Source organism: Leucoraja erinacea, chromosome 5 (genome assembly GCF_028641065.1).
Source record: "Leucoraja erinacea ecotype New England chromosome 5, Leri_hhj_1, whole genome shotgun sequence".
Lineage (NCBI taxonomy): Eukaryota > Metazoa > Chordata > Chondrichthyes > Rajiformes > Rajidae > Leucoraja > Leucoraja erinaceus.
Genome location: NC_073381.1, coordinates 46,627,394 through 46,651,139, shown reverse-complemented (window position 1 = coordinate 46,651,139; position 23,746 = coordinate 46,627,394). Strand labels below are relative to the sequence as shown.

General features: G+C 42.8%; 1 protein-coding gene across 4 annotated transcripts in view; it reads right to left on the bottom strand.

Annotated features, from left to right (window-relative positions):
- Nucleotides 1-23,746, bottom strand: part of msraa (methionine sulfoxide reductase Aa) — a 261,249-nt gene that overhangs the window by 66,966 nt on the left and 170,537 nt on the right. For all 4 annotated transcript variants that reach the window (XM_055635513.1, XM_055635512.1, XM_055635511.1 and 1 more), the window contains exon 4: nt 8,406-8,510. In XM_055635513.1, the coding sequence (XP_055491488.1) occupies nt 8,406-8,510 (105 nt within the window). The remainder of the gene's footprint in view (nt 1-8,405; nt 8,511-23,746) is intronic.

Sequence of the window (23,746 nt, the reverse complement as noted above, 5' to 3'; positions counted from 1 at the left end):
GGCGGGCTGTTATCTGCTTGCATTTTGCTTATCTGCTTGCTTTTCCAAAATCACAGTTTGGAAAACCTCGAGGTCACCAATGAAGCACAATAAAATTAGTCACTTGTTGTAAACTCCAGAGAAAGCTTTATTAAATATGAAGGAACTTCAAAACAATAGCAGTGTGGTTGAGCTCAGAATAGCTGCACACACAATAGCCGCTCTGCCAGGCACACACAAAAACGTCCTTTTTAACTTCTTATCTCCAACCCCCGCCCCTCGGTCACGCGCTTCTTCCGAGGGCTCGACTAAATAATGGCTCGACTATCAGATGGCGCCACAGCCTCATCATTATATTTACTTCCATCAATTCTTCCCTCAACCTCTAAAGCTCAATGGGTAACAATCCAAGTTTGTCCAACCTCTCCTTGCAGGTAATACCCCCTAATCCAGGTAGTATTCTGCAAAACCTCTTCTGCACCCTCTCCAGAGCCTACATATCCTTCCTGTAACTGGGCGAGCAGAACTGCATGCAATACTCCAAATGTGGTCTAATCACAGATGCAGCATAAAGATGCAACATAAATTCCTGATTCAACATAATGACGTTGAGATGCAACCAACTGTTGAATGAAACACGCCTTCTTTATCATTCTATCTACCTGTGTTGCCATTTTCAGGGAGCTATGGACTTGGGCCCAAAGATCTCTCTGTCCATCAATGTTGTTAAGGGTCTTGTCACTAACTGTGTATATTTCCCAACCAAAGAACCCCGACTGAAGCTTTGCTGAAACACTGCCTGTCTGGAGGCAGGATCACTCTCTTTGTTAGCCTGTCAAAAAGTGCCAATTGTTTTACAGCATGCACAAGTAAAGGACAACCTTGAATGCCCAGTAGTGAGCCTGAAACTTGATTGTACTGTTCAACCAACATGGCAAGAGGAACGAAGCATGACTGCTACCTGAAATGGGCACAGACCTCCATGGCATGCACAGATTTCAAATTTAGTGTGAGTGGTATTGATTTTTATATAGAATGATGATAGGATAATGATAGTGAATATGCTAAATACCATGGGTGACATCCATAGCACCTTTGGTTTGGGGAAATCTGCACTGAGCAGTCTTATGTGTTGAACCCAAACTTCGCTGTCAATGGGGAAGAAGGTGTGGATTTGTCTCCTTGCCGACAAAGCAGAGAATGACAACAGTGGGCTGTAAATGGAGCGATATTGATTATATCCTGAAATGAGACAGTTTTAACATAGATAGGGGGCCTAGTCATCTCGACAGCCCTAACCATGTTGTTCTTGCAGGTAGACAAAAGTGCTGGAGAAACTGAGTGGGGGAGGCAGCATCTATGGGGCGAAGGAATACGTGACGTTTCGGGTCGAGGCGCTTCCTCAGACTGATGTGTGTGGGTGGGGGGGGAAAGAAGAAAGGAAAAAGGAAGAGGAGAGCCAGAGGGCTGAGGGAGAGCTGAGAAGGGGGAGGAGACAGCAAGGGCTACCGGAAATTGGTAATGTCTGCAGACTCCCCAAGGAAATATGAGGTGCTGCTCCACCAATTTCCGGTGGTGCTCACTCTGGCCATGGAGGAGGCCCAGGACAGAGAGGTCAGATTCGGAATGGGAGGGGGAGTTGAAGTGCTGAGCCACCGGGAGGTCAGGTTGGTTAATGCGGCCGGGCGGAGGTATTCGGCGAAATGATCACCAAGCCTACGCTTGGTCTCACCGATGTAGAGCAGCTGACATCTGGAGCAGCAGATGCAATAGATGAGGTTGGAGGAGATGCAGGTGAACCTCTGTCGCACCTGGAATGACTGCTTGGGGCCTTGAATGGAGTCGAGGGAGGAGGTAAAGCGACAAGTGTAGCATCTCTTGCGGTTGCAAGGGAAAGTGCCCGGGGATGGGTGGTGCGGGAGGGAAGGGAAGAATTGACAAGGAGTTATGGAGGGAGCGGTCTTTGCGGAAAGCAGACGGGGGGGAGATGGGAAGATGTGGCGAGTGGTGGGGTCACATTGGAGGTGGCGAAAATGACGGAGGACTATTTGTTGTATGTGAAGGCTAGTGGGAGAGAAAGTGACGACTAGGGGGACTCGGCCCTTGTTATGAGTGGGGGGATGGGAAGAGAGAGCAGTGTTATGGGATATCGCAGAGACCCTGGTGAGAGCTTCATCTATAGTAGGGGAGGGGAACCCCCGTTCCCTAAAGAATGAGGACATTTCCGATGCCCTGGTGTGGAACACATCATCCTGGGAGAAGATGCGGTGTAGACGGAGGAATTGGGAGTAGGGGATGGAGTCCTACTCCATTGTCCACCTTCGATTTTCCAGCATCTGCAGTTCTTTCTTAAGCAACAGGTTGTTCTTGCCTTGGTTAATAGTTTGAGCTGCAACAGTGATGATCTCCTTTTGCAAACAAACACATTGCCTCTTCTATCATTTGGGGAGCAAAAATGTTCTCTGTAGAAGTGTTTCCTCCCTCTCCCTCCACTAGGTCATGTTCTCTCTTGTTGTGTTAGTGTTTCCTTGCTTACCTAAAAGGAAACTATATAGAATGCAGCCAAAAAAAGTAGCACTCCAAATATTTATTTTGAAACTAGACCAAGTGAGACCAATTGGACCCCGTTCCCCCAATGCATTATTCCACCACTCACCCATACCCCTCACCTGCACAGGTTGACGTTTAAAATGGCAATAACGTAAAAAATAAGGTCAATGTGAACGCATCTCACTCTCCCTCTTCAGTCCCCTATTCTCCTCCTCCATTATCCTCCCTCTCTCCAGCCTCCACCAATCCTCCTCTGCTTTCTCCCCTCATCCTCTCCCTTCCCTCCTTAAATACCTCGCCGTTCCTCTTCCTACCCCTACCCTCCTCCATTCCCCCTCATCCCCCAGCACTCCCTCTCCCTCCTCTTCACCCTTCCTCTTCTTTCCCCTCCCCTCCTCCCCTCCCCTACTCACCTCTCCCTCTTTTCCGCTACCCTCAGTCACTCCCTACCTCCATGAGCCCTATCCCCTCCCTACCCCCTCCTCTATCTCCCTCCTACCCCATCCGTCACCTCCCCCCTATCTCACCCCCCATTCTTCCTCCTCAACTCCCCCACTGCCCTCTTCTCCCTCTATTCCCCACTCCCTATCTCGCCCACTCCCCCCCTCCTCCCCCACTCTCCATCCTCACCTCCCCCACATTCTCCTCCCTCTCCCTCCCTACCCCCTGCTCTCCCTCAATCCCCCTGCTCTCCCTCCTCACCTCCCCAGGATCGCGATGTAAACCACTGTTGGGTGAGACGGACCGAGCGGCCTGGAGCCGGGGGAGGGAGAGGCCGAGGCTGCGGCCTAGTTCTTGCCAAGATGGCGATCTGAAAAGCGGAAATGTCCCAACTGCTCATGTGTGGATACGGGGCCCATGGCGCACATGCGGGCGGAAAGTGGGGGTGCTGTTTTAAGTTATTTTAAGTTTTAAATGTCAATAACTCGTAAAATATACCATTAATCTGAACGAAAATTGCTACTGAACATCCAAGGACAATGGTGAATAAAGTGGGCTTAAAATTGTTGCACTACCGTGTACCGTTATTGCAGTTCCGGAAACAAATATATATAGGAACAAACAAACAAACAAGATTGTAGTTTTAGTAATATACTAGACTAAGTGGGACCCGTTGGGTCCCAGTATCACATAGGAGGGCTGGTCATCCAACGCAATATTCAACCTCTCCACCAATTCTAATATTGGTGGCCAGTTGGGTTGGGGGGGGGGGGGGGGGGGGCTTTCTGGAGCGCTAGTATGTGTGTTATGGGCTGAAGGGACTGGTTTCCATAGGGCTAGTATGAAAATTGTGCGCCAAATGGATTCTTGGGCTGGCGTCTCAGTCAATCAAACCTGTTGTGCTGGCAACTCACTCACTCACGGCTGGTGGGCTGGTAGTTAACTCACGGCTAATCCTTGAAATTCTATTTCAAGCAGGGTATAAGGCCACCAAATTCAAGTGCAGTTTCTTACCACTTCTAGCAGGGTACAAGGCCACCAAATCCATTTGAAGTAGGGTGCAAAGCCACTAAAGACAGCGAGTTGTGACCACCATCTTGCAGAGACTGAGCCACACCCACATTTCCGGATTTTATAACCCCTCCCCCCCCCACCCACACCGGAAAAGGTGTGGCTTTCATGGAGTGATTGACAGGAGAGAGATTCTCAACATTAAAAAAAAACTAACACTTTTATTTTTCATTGATGGGAAGAATTCTCTTCATCTGCTCAGCGGAGGGGGACTGAGTAAGATGGCCAAAAATCACAGCCGTAAGTGGTAGCGTTTTATCTAAAATCAATATACAGTGCAAACAGGAAGTAAGTGCATTTACAGTAGTGCCTTTCAGCTTCAAGTCAAAGCTCCCAAGCCACCATTCGCAGTAATAGTGCCTTTCAACTTCAAGCCAAAGCTCCCAAGCCTCCATTTGCAGTAAGTAGTGCCTTTCAACTTCATGCCACCATTTGCAGTAAGTGGTGGCTTTCAACTTCGCCACACCCAAGCCACCATTTGCAGTAAGTAGTGCCTTTCAACTTCAAGCCAAAGCAACCAAGCCACCATTTGCAGTAATAGTGCCTTTCAAATTCGGAGTGGCAGCACGGCTCTGGCTGCAGCGGCTCACCGGCAGGCCCGTTTGTTTGTGTTTTTGTGTTGTTTATTTTGTTTTGGTTAGTCTAGTTTTTGGTTTTTAGTTTGTGTTTTGGGGGGAGGGGGGTTGAAACGGGGTTTGCAGTCTCTCCCTGCGGGGGAATGCAACCTTTTTGTTGTATTCCCCTTCTCTGCTTCCGTCTGCGCTGAGGCCTAATGGAGCTGACGACCTCGAGGCTCTGGAGGCAGAGCCCGTCAGGACTTGCCCTGAGCTCGCTCCCGTGAGGGTGGTCCGGCTCAGGGCTGGAAGAGGTTGGGACGCTCCCGTGAGGGCGGCCAGACCGAGGGTGGAACGAGGCTCCCGTCGGAGCGGCCGAGCTCGGGGAGGTGCGGCGCTCGCAGCCCGAGGGATGTCCGACGCCCATGTCGGGGCGGCCCGGCCCGAGGGAGAAGCGACACCCAAGTCGGGGCGGCCCGGCCCGGGGAAGCAGCGACGCCCAAGTCGGGGCGGCCCGGTCTGGGGGAGGTTCGGCGCCCATGTCGGGGCGGCCCAGCCCGAGGCTGAAGACGGTGCGGTACTCACGTGAGGGTGGCTGGGACGGTGTTCTGGCGTTGGTGGCCTGAGTCCGGGGTTCGGCCGCCGGCCAGCGGCTGCGTCTGCAGGACTGGTGGGCGGCAGCTTCAACCACCCCTGGCGAGCCGCGGGACTGATTTATAACATCGCCCGGCGGGTATCGCCTCAGCGCAGAGGGAGAAGAGGAGGGAAGAGACTGCAGACCTAAGACTTTTGCCTCCATCATGAGGAGATGCTGGGTGGAATCACTGTGGTGGATGTTAATATGTGTTTATTGTTATTTTATTGCATTATATGTATGACTGCTGCAATTTCGTTCAGAATTCGGTCTGAATGACAATAAAGGCTATCTAATCTAATCTAATCTAAAATTCAAGCCAAAGCTCCCAAGCCACCATTTGCAGTAAGTAGTGCCTTTCAACTTCATGCCACCATTTGCAGTAAGTAGTGCCTTTCAATTTCAAGACACACACATGCCAAGCGCAAACCGGGGGGGGGGGGGGGGGGGGGGGGGGGGCAAGCTTTAGAACCAATAGACATTTTATGCAAGCTTTAGAAACAATAGACTTTTTTGAAAGCTGCTAGTATGAACCATTTTAGAACCAATAGACATTTTTGCAAGCTTTAGCCAATAGAGACACTTTTTGCAAGCTTTAGAACCAATAGACATTTTTTTGCAAGCTTTAGAACCAATAGACACATTTTTTTGCAAGCTTTAGAACCAATAGTCATTTTTTTGCAAGCTTTAGAACCAATAGACATTTTTTGCAAGCTTTAGAACCAATAGACATTGTTTTGCAAGATTTAGAAGCAATAGACATTTTTTGCAAGCTTTAGAACCAATAGACATTTTTTGGAAGCTTTAGAACCAATAGAGACACTTTTTGCAAGCTTTAGAACCAATAGACATTTTTTGAAAGCTTTAGAACCAATAGAGACACTTTTGCAAGCATTTTAGAACCACTAAGGGCACTTACATTTGAGTAGACATGTGTTCAGTGTTATTCACAGCTCAGAGAAACGTGACCCTCTGCCTTCCTCCATCTTGAAGAGACTGTGTGGCACACCACTTCCTGGTTTTATAATCCCTCCCCCCTGCCGCCAGCGGGGGCAGCAGAGAGAATGGGGAATTTTGTAAAAACATTAATATCTCGGTCATTTTTAATCGACGGGAAAAATCCTCGGCACACATGCGGCACACAGGGGGGCCCTGAGCAAGATGGCCAAAAATGACAGCCATAGATGGCGGTGTTCTCTCGGAAATCGCAGCACAGATGGCCAAAACCGGTCAAGAACAGACTTTTAGTAACATAGATATAGATGTTAACATCAAATTGCTCAAAGTGCAACATAAAATTAAAAAAACAGGTAAAGAAGTTATTACTATCACAGATATACACATCAATAACTAACCAGTCTGTGGTGAATTAATCTTTTCAATATTGCTGCCCTTCTCCCTGTGCAACTCACGGGACTTATTTAGGAGCAAATTAAATGTTCCTCCAAGAATAATATGCTGAAAATATATAAAAGGTTTAATGATATTCATTTAAGTAAGAGCATTATGTGAGTTATACTTTTCTCCTGTTACTGGGTGAACTCACATGACGTTCTTACTTAGATGAATATCTAAGGGGCAGAAAACGCTAAGGGGCAGAAAACGCTGGTGGGTGTTGTGTACAGGCCACCTAACAGTAGTAGTGAAGTTGGAGATGGTATCAAACAGGAAATTAGAAATGCGTGCGACAAAGGCAAAACAGTTATAATGGGTGACTTCAATCTACATATAGATTGGGTGAATCAAATTGGCAGGGGTGCTGAGGAAGAGGATTTCTTGGAATGTATGCGGGATAGTTATCTAAATCAACATGTAGAGGAGCCAACGAGAGAGCAGGCTATTTTAGACTGGGTATTGAGTAATGAGGAAGGGTTAGTTAGCAATCTTGTTGTACGTGCCCCCTTGGGCAAGAGTGACCATAATATGGTTGAGTTCTTCATTAGGATGGAGAGTGACATTGTTAATTCAGAAACAATGGTTCTGAACTTAAAGAAAGGTAACTTTGAGGGTATGAGACGTGAATTGGCCAAGATTGACTGGCAATTAATTCTAAAAGGGTTGACGGTGGATATGCTGGCAGAGAAGGACATTTTTCACACAGAGAGTGGTGAATCTCTGGAATTCTCTACCACAGAAGGTAGTTGAGGCCAGTTCATTGGCTATATTTAAGAGGGAGTTAGATGTGGCCTTTGTGGCTAAAGGGATCAGGGGATATGGAGAGAAGGCAGGTACAGGGATACTGAGTTGGATGATCAGCCATGATCATATTGAATGGCGGTGCAGGCTCGAAGGGCCGAATGGCCTACACCTGCACCTAATTTCTATGTTTCTATGAATATCATTAAACCTTTTATATATTTCCAGCATATTATTCTTAGAGGAACATTACCCAATCTGGCAGTCAGAACGAAGGGCATGCAAATCACATCCATATAAATAAAGACATTCTTTATTTGGTCTGCCCTGCACAGAACAGAAACACCAATTTCATATTGTTCATCGTTAGGAAGATAAAATAAACCACATTGCAAACTCCTATGGACTCCCAATGAACAGTACTCTTCATATTCTTTAACACTAAAGTTCAGCCAATTTATTTCAGGCTCATTTCTCCTTTCCTAAAGTGCCCAAGGATACAATTGTGATGTGTTTTAAAAAGAAACTTTGAAACATCATCTGGATTGGGATTTAATATAATTCCATTATTTTACCTTCGAACAATTCACTTTTATTCTATCACTTTTTTCAATATAAAGAGTATCGTAACAAGATTTGATAACTATTAGAAATCTACTGGGACCACAATAGGTTTACAATATGGTAACCACTTGTAAAAGATAAGGTTATTTGGTCTGTCCTTCAGAGATTAGAAACACCAATTTCATATTGTTCATCACCCCACATTCTACCAGTGTTGGGAAGTCAAAATAAACCACATTGCAGACTCCTGTCAACTCCCAATGGACACTGTCTCTTGAAAGCACAGCTAATACCTTTGAGTTGAGCATAGCAATATAGTTCTGGTTCAATTGACTCTGCTTTACAAAGAATCTTTGCCTTCTCGTTGTTTGGACCACGTGTGCTTTCAAGGGTCATTTGAAACATGTTACTGAAACACTAATTACCACACCAGTAATTAGGAATATAATGAGGAGCTGGTCTATTCATTACTGTACCTTGTGTTGGGTCATGGCTCTCCCAGAAGACCTTGAGCAAATTTTCAAAGCAGATTTTGTCTGGATGGTACACAACTCGCACTACTTCTGCGTGGCGAGTCATCTCTATAAAAGGACAATACAGTTTTGTAACTGCTGCATGTTAAGTTTTACTGCAATCATAAATTAAATGGTCCAGCATTGTAGAACAGATATCTTTAAAACTCAAATGTTTTTTTGAAATAGCAATTTCTTATTTTTTTATAAAATGAAACAGTTTGTTAAATTTTAAATGCTTATACAGGTACAATCAATTATTTATTGGACCGACTTAAACATGCTACGAATTATATCTCCCATTAATAATTCTGAAGTTTAGTCCTTAGCAACAACAATAAAATGAAAACCCTATTTTTGGTATATTATTTTGGTTCCAACCAGATGGGGAAAAATATCTTCTAACAATAATGCAACAATCTGCACAAATGCTCACTTTCAGTGCGAATACCTGTATGTGGGAGGACTGCCAACGATATAATCCATTATTTACTCAGTATCTATTTCTCATAGAAAACACTCCCATGCTCAGTGGATTAGCATAATTAAGCACTAAGAGACGGTGCTAGTTCACTTTTGCAGAGAAAATGGCTGAGAACGGAATCAAATATAAATCGTTTCAAGATCGGCATTTAGCTATTTCAACAATAGTTTTAGTCACTAAAGCTTCTGAGATATAAACATTGGTTTACTCTTTATTCAACAATTTTGCATTTTAAAATTTAGGAAAAAAAACTTAAGATAGTGCTCTTACAATATTCCATAACTTACATGGTGAGATCTAATCAAGATTAATATGCATTTCTCTACAAATTGCAAATGAGTTTATAAAGTATGTGGCAGTTACTAACATGAGAAATTTCACACTGTTTGCTCTGACCATTTTCCCATGCCTTGGACCGTAAATATTTAAATATGTACCAGTCCACGTGTATATTCACACTATTACACTGGAATTTCTTTATTGGGCAAAGTGGATGAAGGAGGCAGGTGCAAAGTAGGTGCTATTGATACAGGATGTTGGAAACTGCTCAGGAATTCTAAAATTACAAATGAAATTTTGTAACAGTTTCCAACATCCTGTATCAATATCACCTAAACTGAAGCCAACATCAAACTGCTTATCGGGAGATTTTAACAACAGCTTGTGTTCTATTAAGTGCTTTACACCTTTTGCATGATTTGTTAGAATTTGAAATAAATCTTAAATCAGTGTTACAGTGAAAATGGAAATTTCCATTGACATTAACTCCATTCTTGCTGAAAGTGCCATTTGGTGGTATTCCCAGCTCCCTATCTGAGGAAGATAGCAGATCGAATCTGTGGCTGTGAAGAGTGGACATTGGTTGCTGTTTACAAATTTACAAAGGCAGTATGGAGTGAATTAAAGAAACACAGCAAATTGCAATTATGACAAACTCATGCTAATTTAACAAAATGTACAACAAAGCATGCAACATGTTTCACATTTTTTATACTTCACAGAGTATTTCTGGGGAACAAATATAAAGGTTACGTCTCAGCAGGAACCAACTATGAGAGAAAAATGGCATCTCATCTACTGGTGAATAATCCTCCTCTAACATTTTATCTTGACCGGGAATACCCAGCCTGCAGTGCTCTTCTTGCATATCAAAGTCACCCCTCAGTTGGTTTTGTCATTAAACATGTTTGAGTGAAGAGGCACACAATTTGCATGTGATCAATGTTTCATGTTTTCTGACACAAATAATCTCGGTGAAAGCTTATACAAGATTGAAAAGTACTAAGGGGCATAATCATTTAGTCAAGGGGTAACAATATATGCCACACCAATGCCCCTATGAAAGAATTGTGGTTCTCTAACATCACGCAAGGAACCAGACTATTCCTGTCTCACTGAGGACTCTTACGCCCGAACCTCCAGACTCAGAAACAGCTTTATTCCAAGAGCTATAGCGGCTCTGAACCTGCCCTGCTGAGTGCCCCCCCCCCCCCCCCCCCCCCCCCCCCCCCCCCCCCCCCCCCCCCCCCCCTGTTTCCCTCGGATGGTCACGACACACAGTTTATTTATTTATTTTACTTTTCTTTTTCATCGGTTGGAGCTGTATACTAAATCTCGTTGCACTGACGTGCAATGACAATAAAATATATTATTATTGTTATTATTATATAAAACATTTCACAAAATAGTTAACTATCACAAGTCAATGCACTGTAAATGGCACTTCACTGCAGTATGTGGAAAATATAGACAATGACCAGATGATTACACTTATCTACAACTGATTATCAAAGCAGCTCATTTCATCTGACAATTCAAGGCAATTAAAAGAATAGTTTATACTATTATCATACTTCTAACTTTGGTTACTAATCCTCTATTTTGGTCTTCAGTAGCTCCAATGCCACAGCACTTCAGATAACCAAGGTAAATAAGAAGAGAATATTTTTCATTTTTCTTTTATACCAAATCAGTTCATTTTGGCTTCTATATCATAACTTCAATGATGATGACCATCTAAATACTTAATGGACAATATTCAACCCATACGTAATTGTATTACATCAATTATCTGATTACTGTCACATAGTTGTTAGTAGGAGTTTATTGTGTGGAAATAAACTGTTGAATTTCCTCCTGCATTATAGCAGTATATGCATTGAATGAAAGGCTAGATATAAAAGCCACTAGCAATTCTTCTTTCGGTTAAGTTTAACTTTTAACTTCAACCCATTAAAGTTAACCAAATGGTGAAATTGCTAAAAGAATTGTCAATAATGAATTGAAATGCTTTTCCTTCTAACTTTTTTAGATAAGTGAATTGAAGATGATCTATCAACTGTCCCCTGGCTGTCCAGCTAGAATGAATCACAACATCTTTTTTTCTTGTGATTCCCACTCTCCCTTAGTCGTCTTCCCTTGTTGTGCATTTTCCAACCATGTTTTTGCTTTTGAGCCTTTTCCCTCAGATGATACCATTAGGCACCCTGTGCACCATACAAGCTGAGTACTGCGGAGCTCTGATCTCCTCTCTTCTCTTCACTATCCGGCTCAAGTCACTAATCATAAATGCCCTACTTCTTAACATTAACAGATGGATAAAAAATAAAATTCGAGAGACCATGGCTTACTGCTTTCCACTCCTAATTGTACGAGAAGCAAAACATGTGTGCTCTAATTATCAGTTATATAAAGGATGAAACAATCAAAAGCAAACAAAAATTGCCTTTCAAAATGTTCCAGTTCTTTGTTGCATTTCTAAACTTTATATTTAAACAATAGCAGCAGGCAGCAATTCATGCTCTGCAAATACAGAACTACAATCTCTGATAGGTTACACAGAAAAGCTGGAGAAACTCAGCGGGTGCAGCAGCATCTATGGAGCGAAGGAAATAGGCAACGTTTCGGGCCGAAACCCTTCTTCAGACTGGGTTTCGGCCCGAAACGTTGCCTATTTCCTTCGCTCCATAGATGCTGCTCCACCCGCTGAGTTTCTCCAGCTTTTCTGTGTAACCTTCGATTCTCCAGCATCTGCAGTTCCCTCTTTAATACAATCTCTGATATTTGTGCTTCTCTATATGGATTTAGCCTGCCCGTTGTGAAACATTTAAATAAATAGCAGCTTGATCTCCAAAGAACAATTAAGCAATTCCATGTGTCATCTATTCTAATGCCTTGTGGAAAAAGCGTGAACATTTGGGTCTTTGCAGGATGAGGGTTCCACGACAACATATTTAAGATAGATAACTTGTTCATAATTAATTTGATTTGAAAGGAGGAATGATTGAATACTTTTTGAAAATACACAAAAATTGTCAATATAAAAGCTTTTTCTGAGTGGTTTGATCTTTGTCTTTAAATAGAATCTTTAATAGATCTTTGTCTTTTCAAATAGAACATCCCTGTAAATAGCACATGTGTGCAGTTTAGACTCTTTCCCAGCAATAAAAATGACATATTGCTGGGAACGGAAAATGCAGCCCGTTATAACCAGCTTGTGCCCCACTAGATTTTCAATCCAAGTTAATTAGTGGAATAAAAAAATCCACATTTAATATTGTTTCTTAAGGTTCAGATCCTTGAAACTGATTTGTTTTTTGTTTTGAAGCTATTGCCTAGCTTTTCACTATGGAAAGTATATCAAATATATCACTAATTAATTAAAGCAGTTAGGAATGACATGAGACTCAGAAATTGGGTTTATAATATTAACATATTATTTATATTTGAGACTTACCAGCATACTTTTGATGATGGGTTGTGAAGGACTTCACTGTCTTGAGTAAAATGGAATAATTCCTGATTTATTATAGACTCGCATGTAGGAAACCATCCAAACCCATCAATTCTGTGACCTTACATTTTATTAAGCTTTGCTCAAATGAAAGTCAATAAAGTCTACAAAACTCTTCAGTTTCTATTAAAGGTTGAAAGCATCAAATTTGTATTCAAAAGAGTGAAAATGTTTTCAATTTTCACTCTTTGTGGAATAATAGCCAGCAATTTTTCAGTGTTTCTAGCATTAGCGAGTCCCTGCCCATCAATTTCATTTGGATTTTAAATAATACCATTAACCAAAGTAACAATACAGACAATACCAAGCAAGGGAAAGCATATTTATGGCCTTGTGCTTGTCTGTCAGGAATAAAAGCAGCTGTTGTGTTCACATATTGTCTGTGTGCTGTTGTCTTGAATGATTTGTATTCTTTCAGATGATCATTTGTCGTAAAGCACTCAGGTGGTAAAGCAATCAACCATAAGACAGTCCATAGGATATATAAAAAAATTGCATGATGAATAGTCCTCAATCATGGCCAGAACTCAGCTGCCGTGAAGGCAAATCAGAAGCATACTGCCTGTAGAGTGTTAATTTTAAAAACATTGTGACTATCTCAAGAATAACACAGAGTACCACGTTTAAGATCATTGTACCAGATCTGGTCAAGGGACTAACGATCTTCACACTTTTCCTTAAACTGCCTGGTTTGCACCTTAATCTTATAAAATGATTAACTAGCATGAAAGCCCAGTTCATATGCTGCACAAGTTACTTATACCATAAAAGTATAAAGCAAAAGCAATAGACAATAGACAATAGGTGCAGGAGCAGGCCATTTGGCCCTTCGAGCCAGCACCACCATTCAATGTGATCATGGCTGATCATCAGTGCCGGATTTACATATAAGCTAAACAAGCTATAGCTTAGGGCCCCCACTTTCTAGGGGGGGTCTCACTAGGGCTCTGTACAACTGCAGAAGGACCTCTTTGCTCCTATATTCGATTCCTCTTGTTATAAAGGCCAACATGCCATTTAATTTCTTCACTGCCTGCTGTACCTGCATGCTTACTTTCATAGACTGATGTACAAGGACCCCCAGATCCCGTTGTACTTCCCCTTTTCCCAACTTGATGCCAGAATCATGGAAGATGAAGTATAATGCGGATAAATGTGAGGTTATCCGCATTATAATCTGCCTTCCTGTTTTTGCTACCAAAGTGGATAACCTCACATTTATCCACATTATACTTCATCTTCCATGCATCTGTCCACTCCCCCAACCTGTCCAAGTCACCCTGCATTCTCATAGCATCCTCCTTTCAGTTCACACTGCCACCCAGCTTTGTGTCATCTGCAAATTTGCTGATGTTACTTTGAATCCCTTCATCCAAATCATTGATGTATATTGTAAATAGCTGTGGTCCCAGCACCGAGCCTTGCGGAACCCCACTAGTCACTGCCTGCCATTCTGAAAGGGACTCGTTAATCCCTACTCTTTGTTTCAAGTCTGCCAACCACTTCTCTATCCATGTCAGCACTCTACCCCCAATACCATGTGCACTAAGCAGAATCTGATTTTTTGTAGACCTTGAACATTTGTGTGAGCACTTGATTACACATGGTGTGGGATGATGTTGAACAACATGCAGATTGCGTACTGTTTTTTCAAAGTTTGCATTTGCACAATTGTTTCCAGATCAAAATGTGGACAGAAATCATAAATTGCAAACACCTGTTTATTCCTAATTGCACTTTAATGCAGTATATTTACTTATGGGCAATTGTTTGGTGCCTGCTGGCAACTGTCATAGTCGTAGCAGGTCGCCGATAAACCGGCAACAAGCTACCGACAACCGGCGACCGATTAGGACATCTACCTACGACTACATCTACGACTATCTATGTCCACCCGCGACAAGCTACGACAAGGTGCGACCCTGTCGGCGGCAACTGAAGGCAACTGAAGACAATTCAGTCATCAGTACCTGTCGCCTGACGTAGGTTGACGTTGGTAGTCGCCAATGGAATTCACTGAAGTCAGCACCAGCAACAACCTACGTCACCTGGTGAGAACATACATCATCCTGGCGACAATCTACAACACCTACGTCAGGAAAAGTCAAGCTACGCTCATTGGCATCAAGCCAACTGTCGCCGACTGTCGCCGAAAAGTTTTGAACATTTCAAAATTCAGCCTTAGAAACATAGAAACATAGAAATTAGGTGCAGGAGTAGGCCATTCGGCCCTTCGAGCCTGCACCGCCATTCAATATGATCATGGCTGATCATCCAACTCAGTATCCCGTACCTGCCTTCTCTCCATACCCCCTGATCCCCTTAGCCACAAGGGCCACATCTAACTCCCTCTTAAATATAGCCAATGAACTGGCCTCAACTACCCTCTGTGGCAGAGAGTTCCAGAGATTCACCACTCTCTGCGTGAAAAAGTTCTTCTCATCTCGGTTTTTAAAGGATTTCTCCTTTATCCTTAAGCTGTGACCCCTTGTCCTGGACTTCCCTAACATCGGGAACAATCTTCCTGCATCTAGCCTGTCCAACCCCTTAAGAATTTTGTAAGTTTCTATAAGATCCCCTCTCAATCTTCTAAATTCTAGAGAGTATAAACCAAGTCTATCCAGTCTTTCTTCATAAGACAGTCCTGACATCCCAGGAATCAGTCTGGTGAACCGTCTCTGCACTCCCTCTATGGCAATAATGTCCTTCCTCAGATTTGGAGACCAAAACTGTACGCAATACTCCAGGTGTGGTCTCACCAAGACCCTGTACAACTGCAGTAGAACCTCTCTGCTCCTATACTCAAATCCTTTTGCAATGAAAGCTAACATACCATTCGCTTTCTTTACTGCCTGCTGCACCTGCATGCCTACCTTCAATGACTGGTGTACCATGACACCCAGGTCTCGCTGCATCTCCCCCTTTCCCAATCGGCCACCATTTAGATAATAGTCTGCTTTCCTATTTTTGCCATCAAAATGGATAACCTCACATTTATCCACATTATACTGCCTCTTAGCCTTAGATTTTATAGGCGACCAGAAAAACGCTACGATTCTTTGGGCAACTGAGGATATTACTCACAACCATACAGGCGACACCCCGGCGACCATGTGGCGACAGCCTTGTCGCCTGTAGTCGCCTATAAAATCGCGTAAGTGGGACAGGCCCTTTAAGTAGCAAGAAAAGTTCTCCCAATTATTTAATGTACAAATGCATTCTCTGTTCCTACACTGTCACAGAGATTAATTTTGCATGTTCTGCTTGGTAGGAACAGGGCAGCATTAGCCCCAAAATTACACAATGAAACTCACTGGCTTTCAGCGGAGGACTTCTACTGCAGCCTGGTCCTTACTTGCATTAAATACATTAACGTTATTTTGAAAAATAAGCATAATCTTACAATGCACTTACAATATGCAATAATTTAAGAAATTTGTTGAGGCTTAGGTTACAATGAGCAAAAAGAGTCGACTGATGCCAAGGTTTCATGACAGCCAATCATAATCCACCGTCTGAAAAATTTAAGGATATGCGAATTATATATTTTCGTAGGTAGAGATCAAGCAATATTCATTCAGCCCATTAGTCCTTGACACAATAGCCTAACCGTAAAGCAATTATATCAGCATGCTCCAAAACAAGGTAAGCTTCAGTTTTGTTTTATCTGATATTTTGTAAAAATGGTTCTTCTAGTTCCAAACACCCTTTGTCCCCATATCTACATCATCTCCATGACATTTGACCAAGGTAGTCTCTACGGAGATGCTGTTGGATCTCCTGCCCATCCCAAATAGTGTGTATTGTTCAAATGTTAGTACAGTATTTTCAGCTCAATGATGAAAAGTAAATGGAATACAGTTGTCAAAATGACACTTGTCTTTTATCCAGATTTGAAGGGTGAAAGTGGTATTACACGTCTACACCCAAAATGGAAAAGAACCACATTTAAATTTAGAACAAATGTTACTTCAAATTCAGATTAGCTCCAAATTAGCAGACTGATTAAGTAACACTTGGGTTCATATTAAGTGTTCTCTTGCATGAGCAATCTCCTATTCAACTGCAGGATTGAATCAACTTCTAATATCAGACTACCTTTATACAGTTAATCCTCAATTCTTTATTTCTTCAAATCCTATTATCATTTGAATTGCACGGTATTTTACCGACCGATTATCCTAGCTCAAAAATGCTAAGAGAAGGATTTCTTAGGCCCAGATATATTTATTTCATCAATAATGGCTATTCCTTTGTCATAAAATCACTGATGATTTCACAACATTTGTGTTCAAAATTTAATATAGAAATGAGCTGGGGCCCATCTAATTCAGTCGAATAATCCCATACCTAACATTTTTTCCAATAAACTTGCAATTATTTCCTTTTTGAGCATATATTCAATTTCCTTTTCACAATTACTATTCTTTCAGTTAATGATTTACTGATCATGTTTGAATTAAGGCAAACCATGGCTGTGGAGAGCTTTCTCAACTATTGGCTCAAGTTCCTTCCAAACCTACCTGGTATGTCTTAAACTTACCTGGTATGTCCCATAAACATTCCTCAAGATGAACTTTGAACCAGGTAATGTGCAATTGAAACATAATTTCCATGGTTTTGAATAACAACCTTTTGTGGGAAAAGTCAGCATTTCAATAATGTTTTATATTTTATGTATATCCACACAGCATCCAGTTGTTACTGATTTGCGCCTAGAACTAATTCCATATGCTTCACTACAGTTCCTAGTCCATCACCATTCCAAAAATGAATTGAACACATATTGTCTGTTGTCTTCTGTATCAAAATCATAGTCAACACCACTATGGGAGCATTGTTGCTATAAAGACTTCAGCGGTTCAAGGAAATACTCATGACCACCTTCAAAAAATGAACAATTGATGCAATCTTGTCAAACTTGTCTATGAGAAGAATAATCAATACTGAGACAGGAACAACCTTCCTAGCATCAGACAAAGCACAACAAAAAATGTGTATTTTATAAATCAGATGGTGATAATGGCTTCCATGCAGGTATTTTCTAAGATCTTAAATAAACAAGGCCTTTTGGGTGAGGCACTTAATGGCTGTGTGTAGTTGAGGAACTGCAGACCAGCAGAAATGTCGTATCCTAAGTTGGATCGATCTTTTTTGGCTGGAACTAAATCAATTCCTCTTGAACTTTCCAAATTATTAAGTCTACAAATGATTGAGCTGCACGTCTCAATGCCAAGGAGAAAAACGTGTTTGCCTGCACCTTCAACATTTCAAGTGCCCATGTCAAATATCGTTGTGAAAAGTACTAGAGGAATATTTATGTGAGAAATATGTTGAAATGTATTGTTTAATTTGTTAATGCCGAATTATAATGTACACACATTGTGTAGAGCGAGGGGGAGAGGGGGACAAAATCGAGAGGGGGAGGTAGAGGGGGAAAAAGGAGAGGGAAAAGGAGAGAGGGAAAGGGAGAGAGGGACAGGGAGAGAGGGAAAGGGAGAGGGAAAGAGAGAGAGAGAGGGAAAGGGGAGAGAGAGGGACAGAGGGAGAGTGGGAGACGAGAGAGAGGGACAGGGAGAGAGGGAAAAGGAGAGAGGGAAAGAGAGGGAAAGGGAGAGAGAGAGAGGGAAAGGGGAGAGAGGAAAGGGAGAGAAGGGGGAGGGAAGCAGGGAGGGGAAGCAGGGAGGGAAGGGGAGGGGAGGGGGAGGGGGGGGGGGGGGGGGGGAGATAGGGAGAGGGAGGCAGGGAGAGGGGGGCATGGAGAGAGAGGCAGGGAGAGGGGGGCAGGGAGTTGGAGGCAGGGAGAGGGAGGCAGGAGGGACAGACAGACAGACAGAGACAGACAGACAGACAGACAGACAGACAGACAGACAGAAAGAATGGAGCTGAAAGAGAATTTCCAGGGAAACAGCAACAAGGTGAGTGTTCAGCAGGGTGGTTGAGGAAATTATTCTTGATCCGAATGCCACTGGTAACATCAGCATGTATTTGTAATAACCATAAGATGGTGATGGAGAGCTGCTGTACTACCTCTGGTGGCAAATGCTTACAGAAAGCATTTGGGAACATTTCACCACCAAATGCATTGCAGCATTTCCAGGATTTGTTACCAATAGTAACGAAAGAATGGCAGTAATTTTTCAATCAGATTGATTCAATCAGATTGAGACCTGCAAGGGATGATATTCCCATGATTTTGCTACCCATGTCCTTTTTGGTGGTAAAGTTCATGTGTTTGGGAGATGCTGTTAGTAACTCCAGAGCTTTTAGTAGATGGTTCTCACTGCAGCCATTGTACAACAGTTGTGCCACAAATTAATATTTAGAGAACTGGATGGTGTACCAATCAAGCAGTCTACCTTGTGCCGGATGTTACTAACTTCATGAACACTGGTGGAGTTGCACACATCATGTTATTACGTTATGTTACTGAGTTGTTGTATATTGGGGAAAGACCAGAAGAAGGGATTCACCCACAGTACGAAACCCAGCTTCTGACCAGGGTGCTGGTTGTGGAAGGCTTAGTGATGATAATGTAATTGAACGTTACTGTCAGATGGTGAGACTCTCAATGTTGAGGAAGGTAATTATTTCATACTTTTGTGGCATGAATGTTACTTGCCACTTTTCAGACAATACCTTTATATTGGTCAGAGCCTACTGCAGAGTGAGAGCCCTTTCTGAACCAGGGTCAACCCAGAATTGAATGCACTGATACAAGGAGGAACACTTCAGCCTATAGGGGGTGCACATTTCTGCTGATGCTAATGGTTAACGGCATCTCATGGATGCCCACCATGGAGCTGTTTGGAATCTATCCCACCCAGTACAATTGAAGTTCCACACAGCATGGCTAAATGTGTTTATGATAGAAACCCTGGACTTTGTCTCCATGAAGACTGTGTAGTGGTTACCGCCATCAATGTTATTATGAGCAGATGTATCTGTTACAGTTAAACTGCGGAGAATGAGGTCAAATAAGGTTATTCCTCATTTGGTTCACTCACTATCAAGATACAAGATAGATTTATTCATCACATGTGCCAGATGGCACAGTGAAATGAAATTCCTATACAGCCATACAATAAAAAAAGGGACACAACACACTATAGGGTTTGACATAAAACATCCCCACACAGCAGTCAAAGTTTTCCACTGTGTGGGAAGGCACCAAAGTAAGTCTCTTCCTCCATTGTCCCCCGTGGTCAGGGCCTCCCCGTGCCCTCCGCGACTCGGAGAAATAGTCACGTCCCCGCCGGAAGAGACTGGGAAACGGTTTCCCCCTTACCCTGCCCCCCTCCTCCACATAGAAAAGTAAAAGTTTCCCCCAACACAAGACTTTAGACTAACTAAAAATAATAAAAAAGATAGAAATAACAGACAGGCTGTAGGCAGAGGCTGCTGCCAGTGCAGCGCCCCTAAAGGACAGCAGTCAGTTAGGCTTCAGAACACAACCAGCTCCGTCCATTGTGGTAAGACCACGCCACCTTAGGTATTGGACACAGATGTCACCCACTCTGCGTTCTTGCTACTTTCAGTATCTCTAATAACAATTGTTTAGCATGAAGACTAAGTGACTCTTCAGCTGAGGGAGGACACAATGTAGTAATAAGTAGGGGGCTCCCTTGCTCACGTGATGCCATGAGGCTATTATTTCTGGAGTCCATTTTGATGACTCCTAGTGGTTTGTTATATCACAATGCTGTTGCCACCATGCTCCCCTGGTGGATTTATCCTACCAAGAGAAGGGCAGGCAAAATATAGTGGACTACTAGACTAAGTGGGACCCGTTGGGTCCCATGTTCACATGGAAGGGTTGGTCCCCCAATGCAATATTCCACCTCTCCATCACTACGGCCTTTGGTTTGGAAATGCTAAAGCTGTGTTGGCTTTGGTTTGGAAATGCTAAAGCTGCGTAGCCTAATTTAAGTTGCCTTGCCCAATTAAAGTTGACTTGCCTAATTAAAGTTGACTTGCCTAATTAAAGTTGCCTTGCCTTCTATATAATTAAAAGTCTAATCTTGACCACTTCCAGTTTGGGCTTTATATTGATTTTAGAAAAAACGCTACCACATCCGGCTGTGATTTTTGGCCATTTTACTCAGAGTCCCCCTCCGCTCATCAGGTGCCGAGGATTTTTCCCATCGATGAAAAATAAAAGAGTTATTAGTGTTTTAAAAAGATTGAGATTCTCTCTCCTGTCAATCACAACATGAAGGCCAAACCCCTTCTGGTGGGAGGGGGGAGTGACTATAAAACGCAGAAGTGTGGGCGTGGCTCAGTCTCTACAAGATGGAGGAGGGAGAGGTCACGACTCGCTGTCTTTAGTGGCCTTGCACCCTGCTTGAAATGGTATGAAACTACACTTGAATTTAGTGGCCTTGCACCCCGCTTGAAATGGTAAGAAACTGCACTTGAATTTGGTGGCCTTGCACCCTGCTGGAAATGGAATTTCAAAGAATAGCCGTGAGTCAACTGCCAGCCCACCAGCCGTGAGCTGCCAGTACCATAGGCTTGAGTGACTAAGCCGCCAGCCCAAGAATCCATTCGTCCCACAATGTCCATACTAACCCTCTGGAAACCAGACCCTTCAGCCCACAATACCCATACTAGCGCTCCAGAACCCCCCCCCCCCCACTGGCCTGGGGGACCAGCCCTCCCATGTGATGTTGGGACCCAAAGGGTCCCACTTAGTCTAGTGGATATTAGATTTAAGGACATTGTGAAGGTTGACTGATATGATGTATTTGGAACTGAAATCCAGGGCCACATTGGACTGAAGTTGGGGTCAGCTTCTTAGGTCTGAGTATACTGAATTGGATACTGCACAAGAACACACAAACAAAAAAATAATAATAACATTTCTCACCCAAGAACATTTTTACACATCCACGTTTTGAATTACACTTCTGGGTTGGAATAACCTAAAATTAGAAAGAACCGGCACTGATTGTAGCCATTTCTGTAGTTTCTAGATTGATCTTGATTGTACTGAACCTCTACCTGACTCAAATGAAGCCACTAGTACAAAAGAAATGGCCTTGATGACAGAGGGAATAGAGTTATTGAGTACCTGAGGTTTGTAAACCGAAACCACCACCACTGGAAAATATAAATGTTTTCCAATGCAGTTTCCTCACAAAGAGTGTTACTGGGTCCACCTGCACCTATTAGCACTTGTCTTCTCCATATGAAATGAAACCAAAATGAGTTTTCTATTGGACCCTCAAATTGTGCCAGAGTTGGGAAGCAATATCATGGCAGTTGAAGCCGATCTGGCATAGTTAATGTTGAAATTTAATCTGCCATTGTCAGACAGAGAGGACTCGAAAACTCGAAAATTAATGCAATTTGTACAATCAAAAATAGAAGAAATTCAGTGAACATGAGGGAACAAATTAATCTATATATGCAAATCACTGGGTAAGCATAAAATTATGCACGTGCTGTTCATAAAGGCTACTTCTCCCAGAGTTCCTTTGACTTTCTGTTGATACTGTGATAACACCACCTTTGGTTAGAAACATAGAAACATAGAAAATAGGTGCAGGAGTAGGCCATTCGGCCCTTCGAGCCTGCACCGCCATTCAATATGATCATGGCTGATCATCCAACTCAGTATCATGTACTTGCCTTCTCTCCATACCCCCTGATCCCTTTAGCCACAAGGGCCACATCTAAATATAGCCAATGAACTGGCCTCAACTACCTTCTGTGGCAGAAAATTCCACAGATTCACCACTCTCTGTGTGAAAAATGTTTTTCTCATCTCGGTCCTAAAAGATTTCCCCCTTATCCTTAAACTGTGACCCCTTGTTCTGGACTTCCCCAACATCGGGAACAATCTTCCTGCATCTAGCCTGTCCAACCCCTTAAATTTCTATGTTACATCGAACGTTTAGAGATGTTTTTTGCTGTAAATAATATTACTGAAGTAGAAGCTTCTGATGCAGAATTAAGACGTTTGAATGAAGCAATTAAAGCTAGGAAAAGGGCAATTTTTCTAACTGAAATGGGCCCCGATGTTTATGAATTTGTTAGCTCCAGCCAAGACAAAGCACCTGCCCTTGAAGGATATTCTTAAGAAGTTAACAGAACATTATGATCCTAAACTCTTAGGAATAGATGACATATTCGATTTGGAACGAGATGCCAACTTCCCGAGGAGGACATTAGTCATTTTATTGTGGCACTCAAGAGGATATTAATTCATTGTAATTATGAAATTTCCAAGACTAGGCATTAACAGACCGTTTAGCGTGTGAACTGAGAAGTGAGCGGATACGAAGTAAGCTGATGACGGTGTAGGAACCTGACATTTGAAACAGCTTGTAAAACTGTTTTGTCAATGGATATGGCAGAGAGGGATTCTAGAGAAGTCAGGACAACTTCTCGACAACCAGCGGAAGATTTTAACAAGCTGCAGTCCAGCAAACCAAAGACGGATAAGTCGACATAGGCGTCAGAGAATCGTCATCCAGGGAAGGGTAGCAAGACTTCTGCAAAGTCATGCTATTGCTGTTTGGGCTCACATCTAGCACAGTCTTGTCCATTCTTCAAGGCAGAGTGTTACTCGTGTCGCAAGATGGGACATCTAGTGAAGACTTGTCACAAGGCTAAGCAGAAAAAAGGTTCAACAACAAGTAAGTTGCATTCTGTGGGTTAACTGCAGGCAGAGGAAGAGCCTCTCGACATATACAGTGGCTTGCAAAAGTATTCATACCCCTTGAACTTTTCCACATTTTGTCACGTTACAACCACAAATGTAAATGTATTTTATTGGGATTTTATGTGATAGACCAACACAAAGTGGCGCATAATTGTGAAGTGGAAGGAAAATGATACATGGTTTTCAAATTTTTTTACAAATAAAAAACTGAAAAGTGTGGCGTGCAAAAGTATTCAGCCCCCTTTACTCTGATACCCCTAAATAAAATCCAGTGCAACCAATTGCCTTCAGAAGTCACCTAATTAGCAAATAGAGTCCACTTGTGTGTAATCTAATCTCAGTATAAATACAGCAGTTCT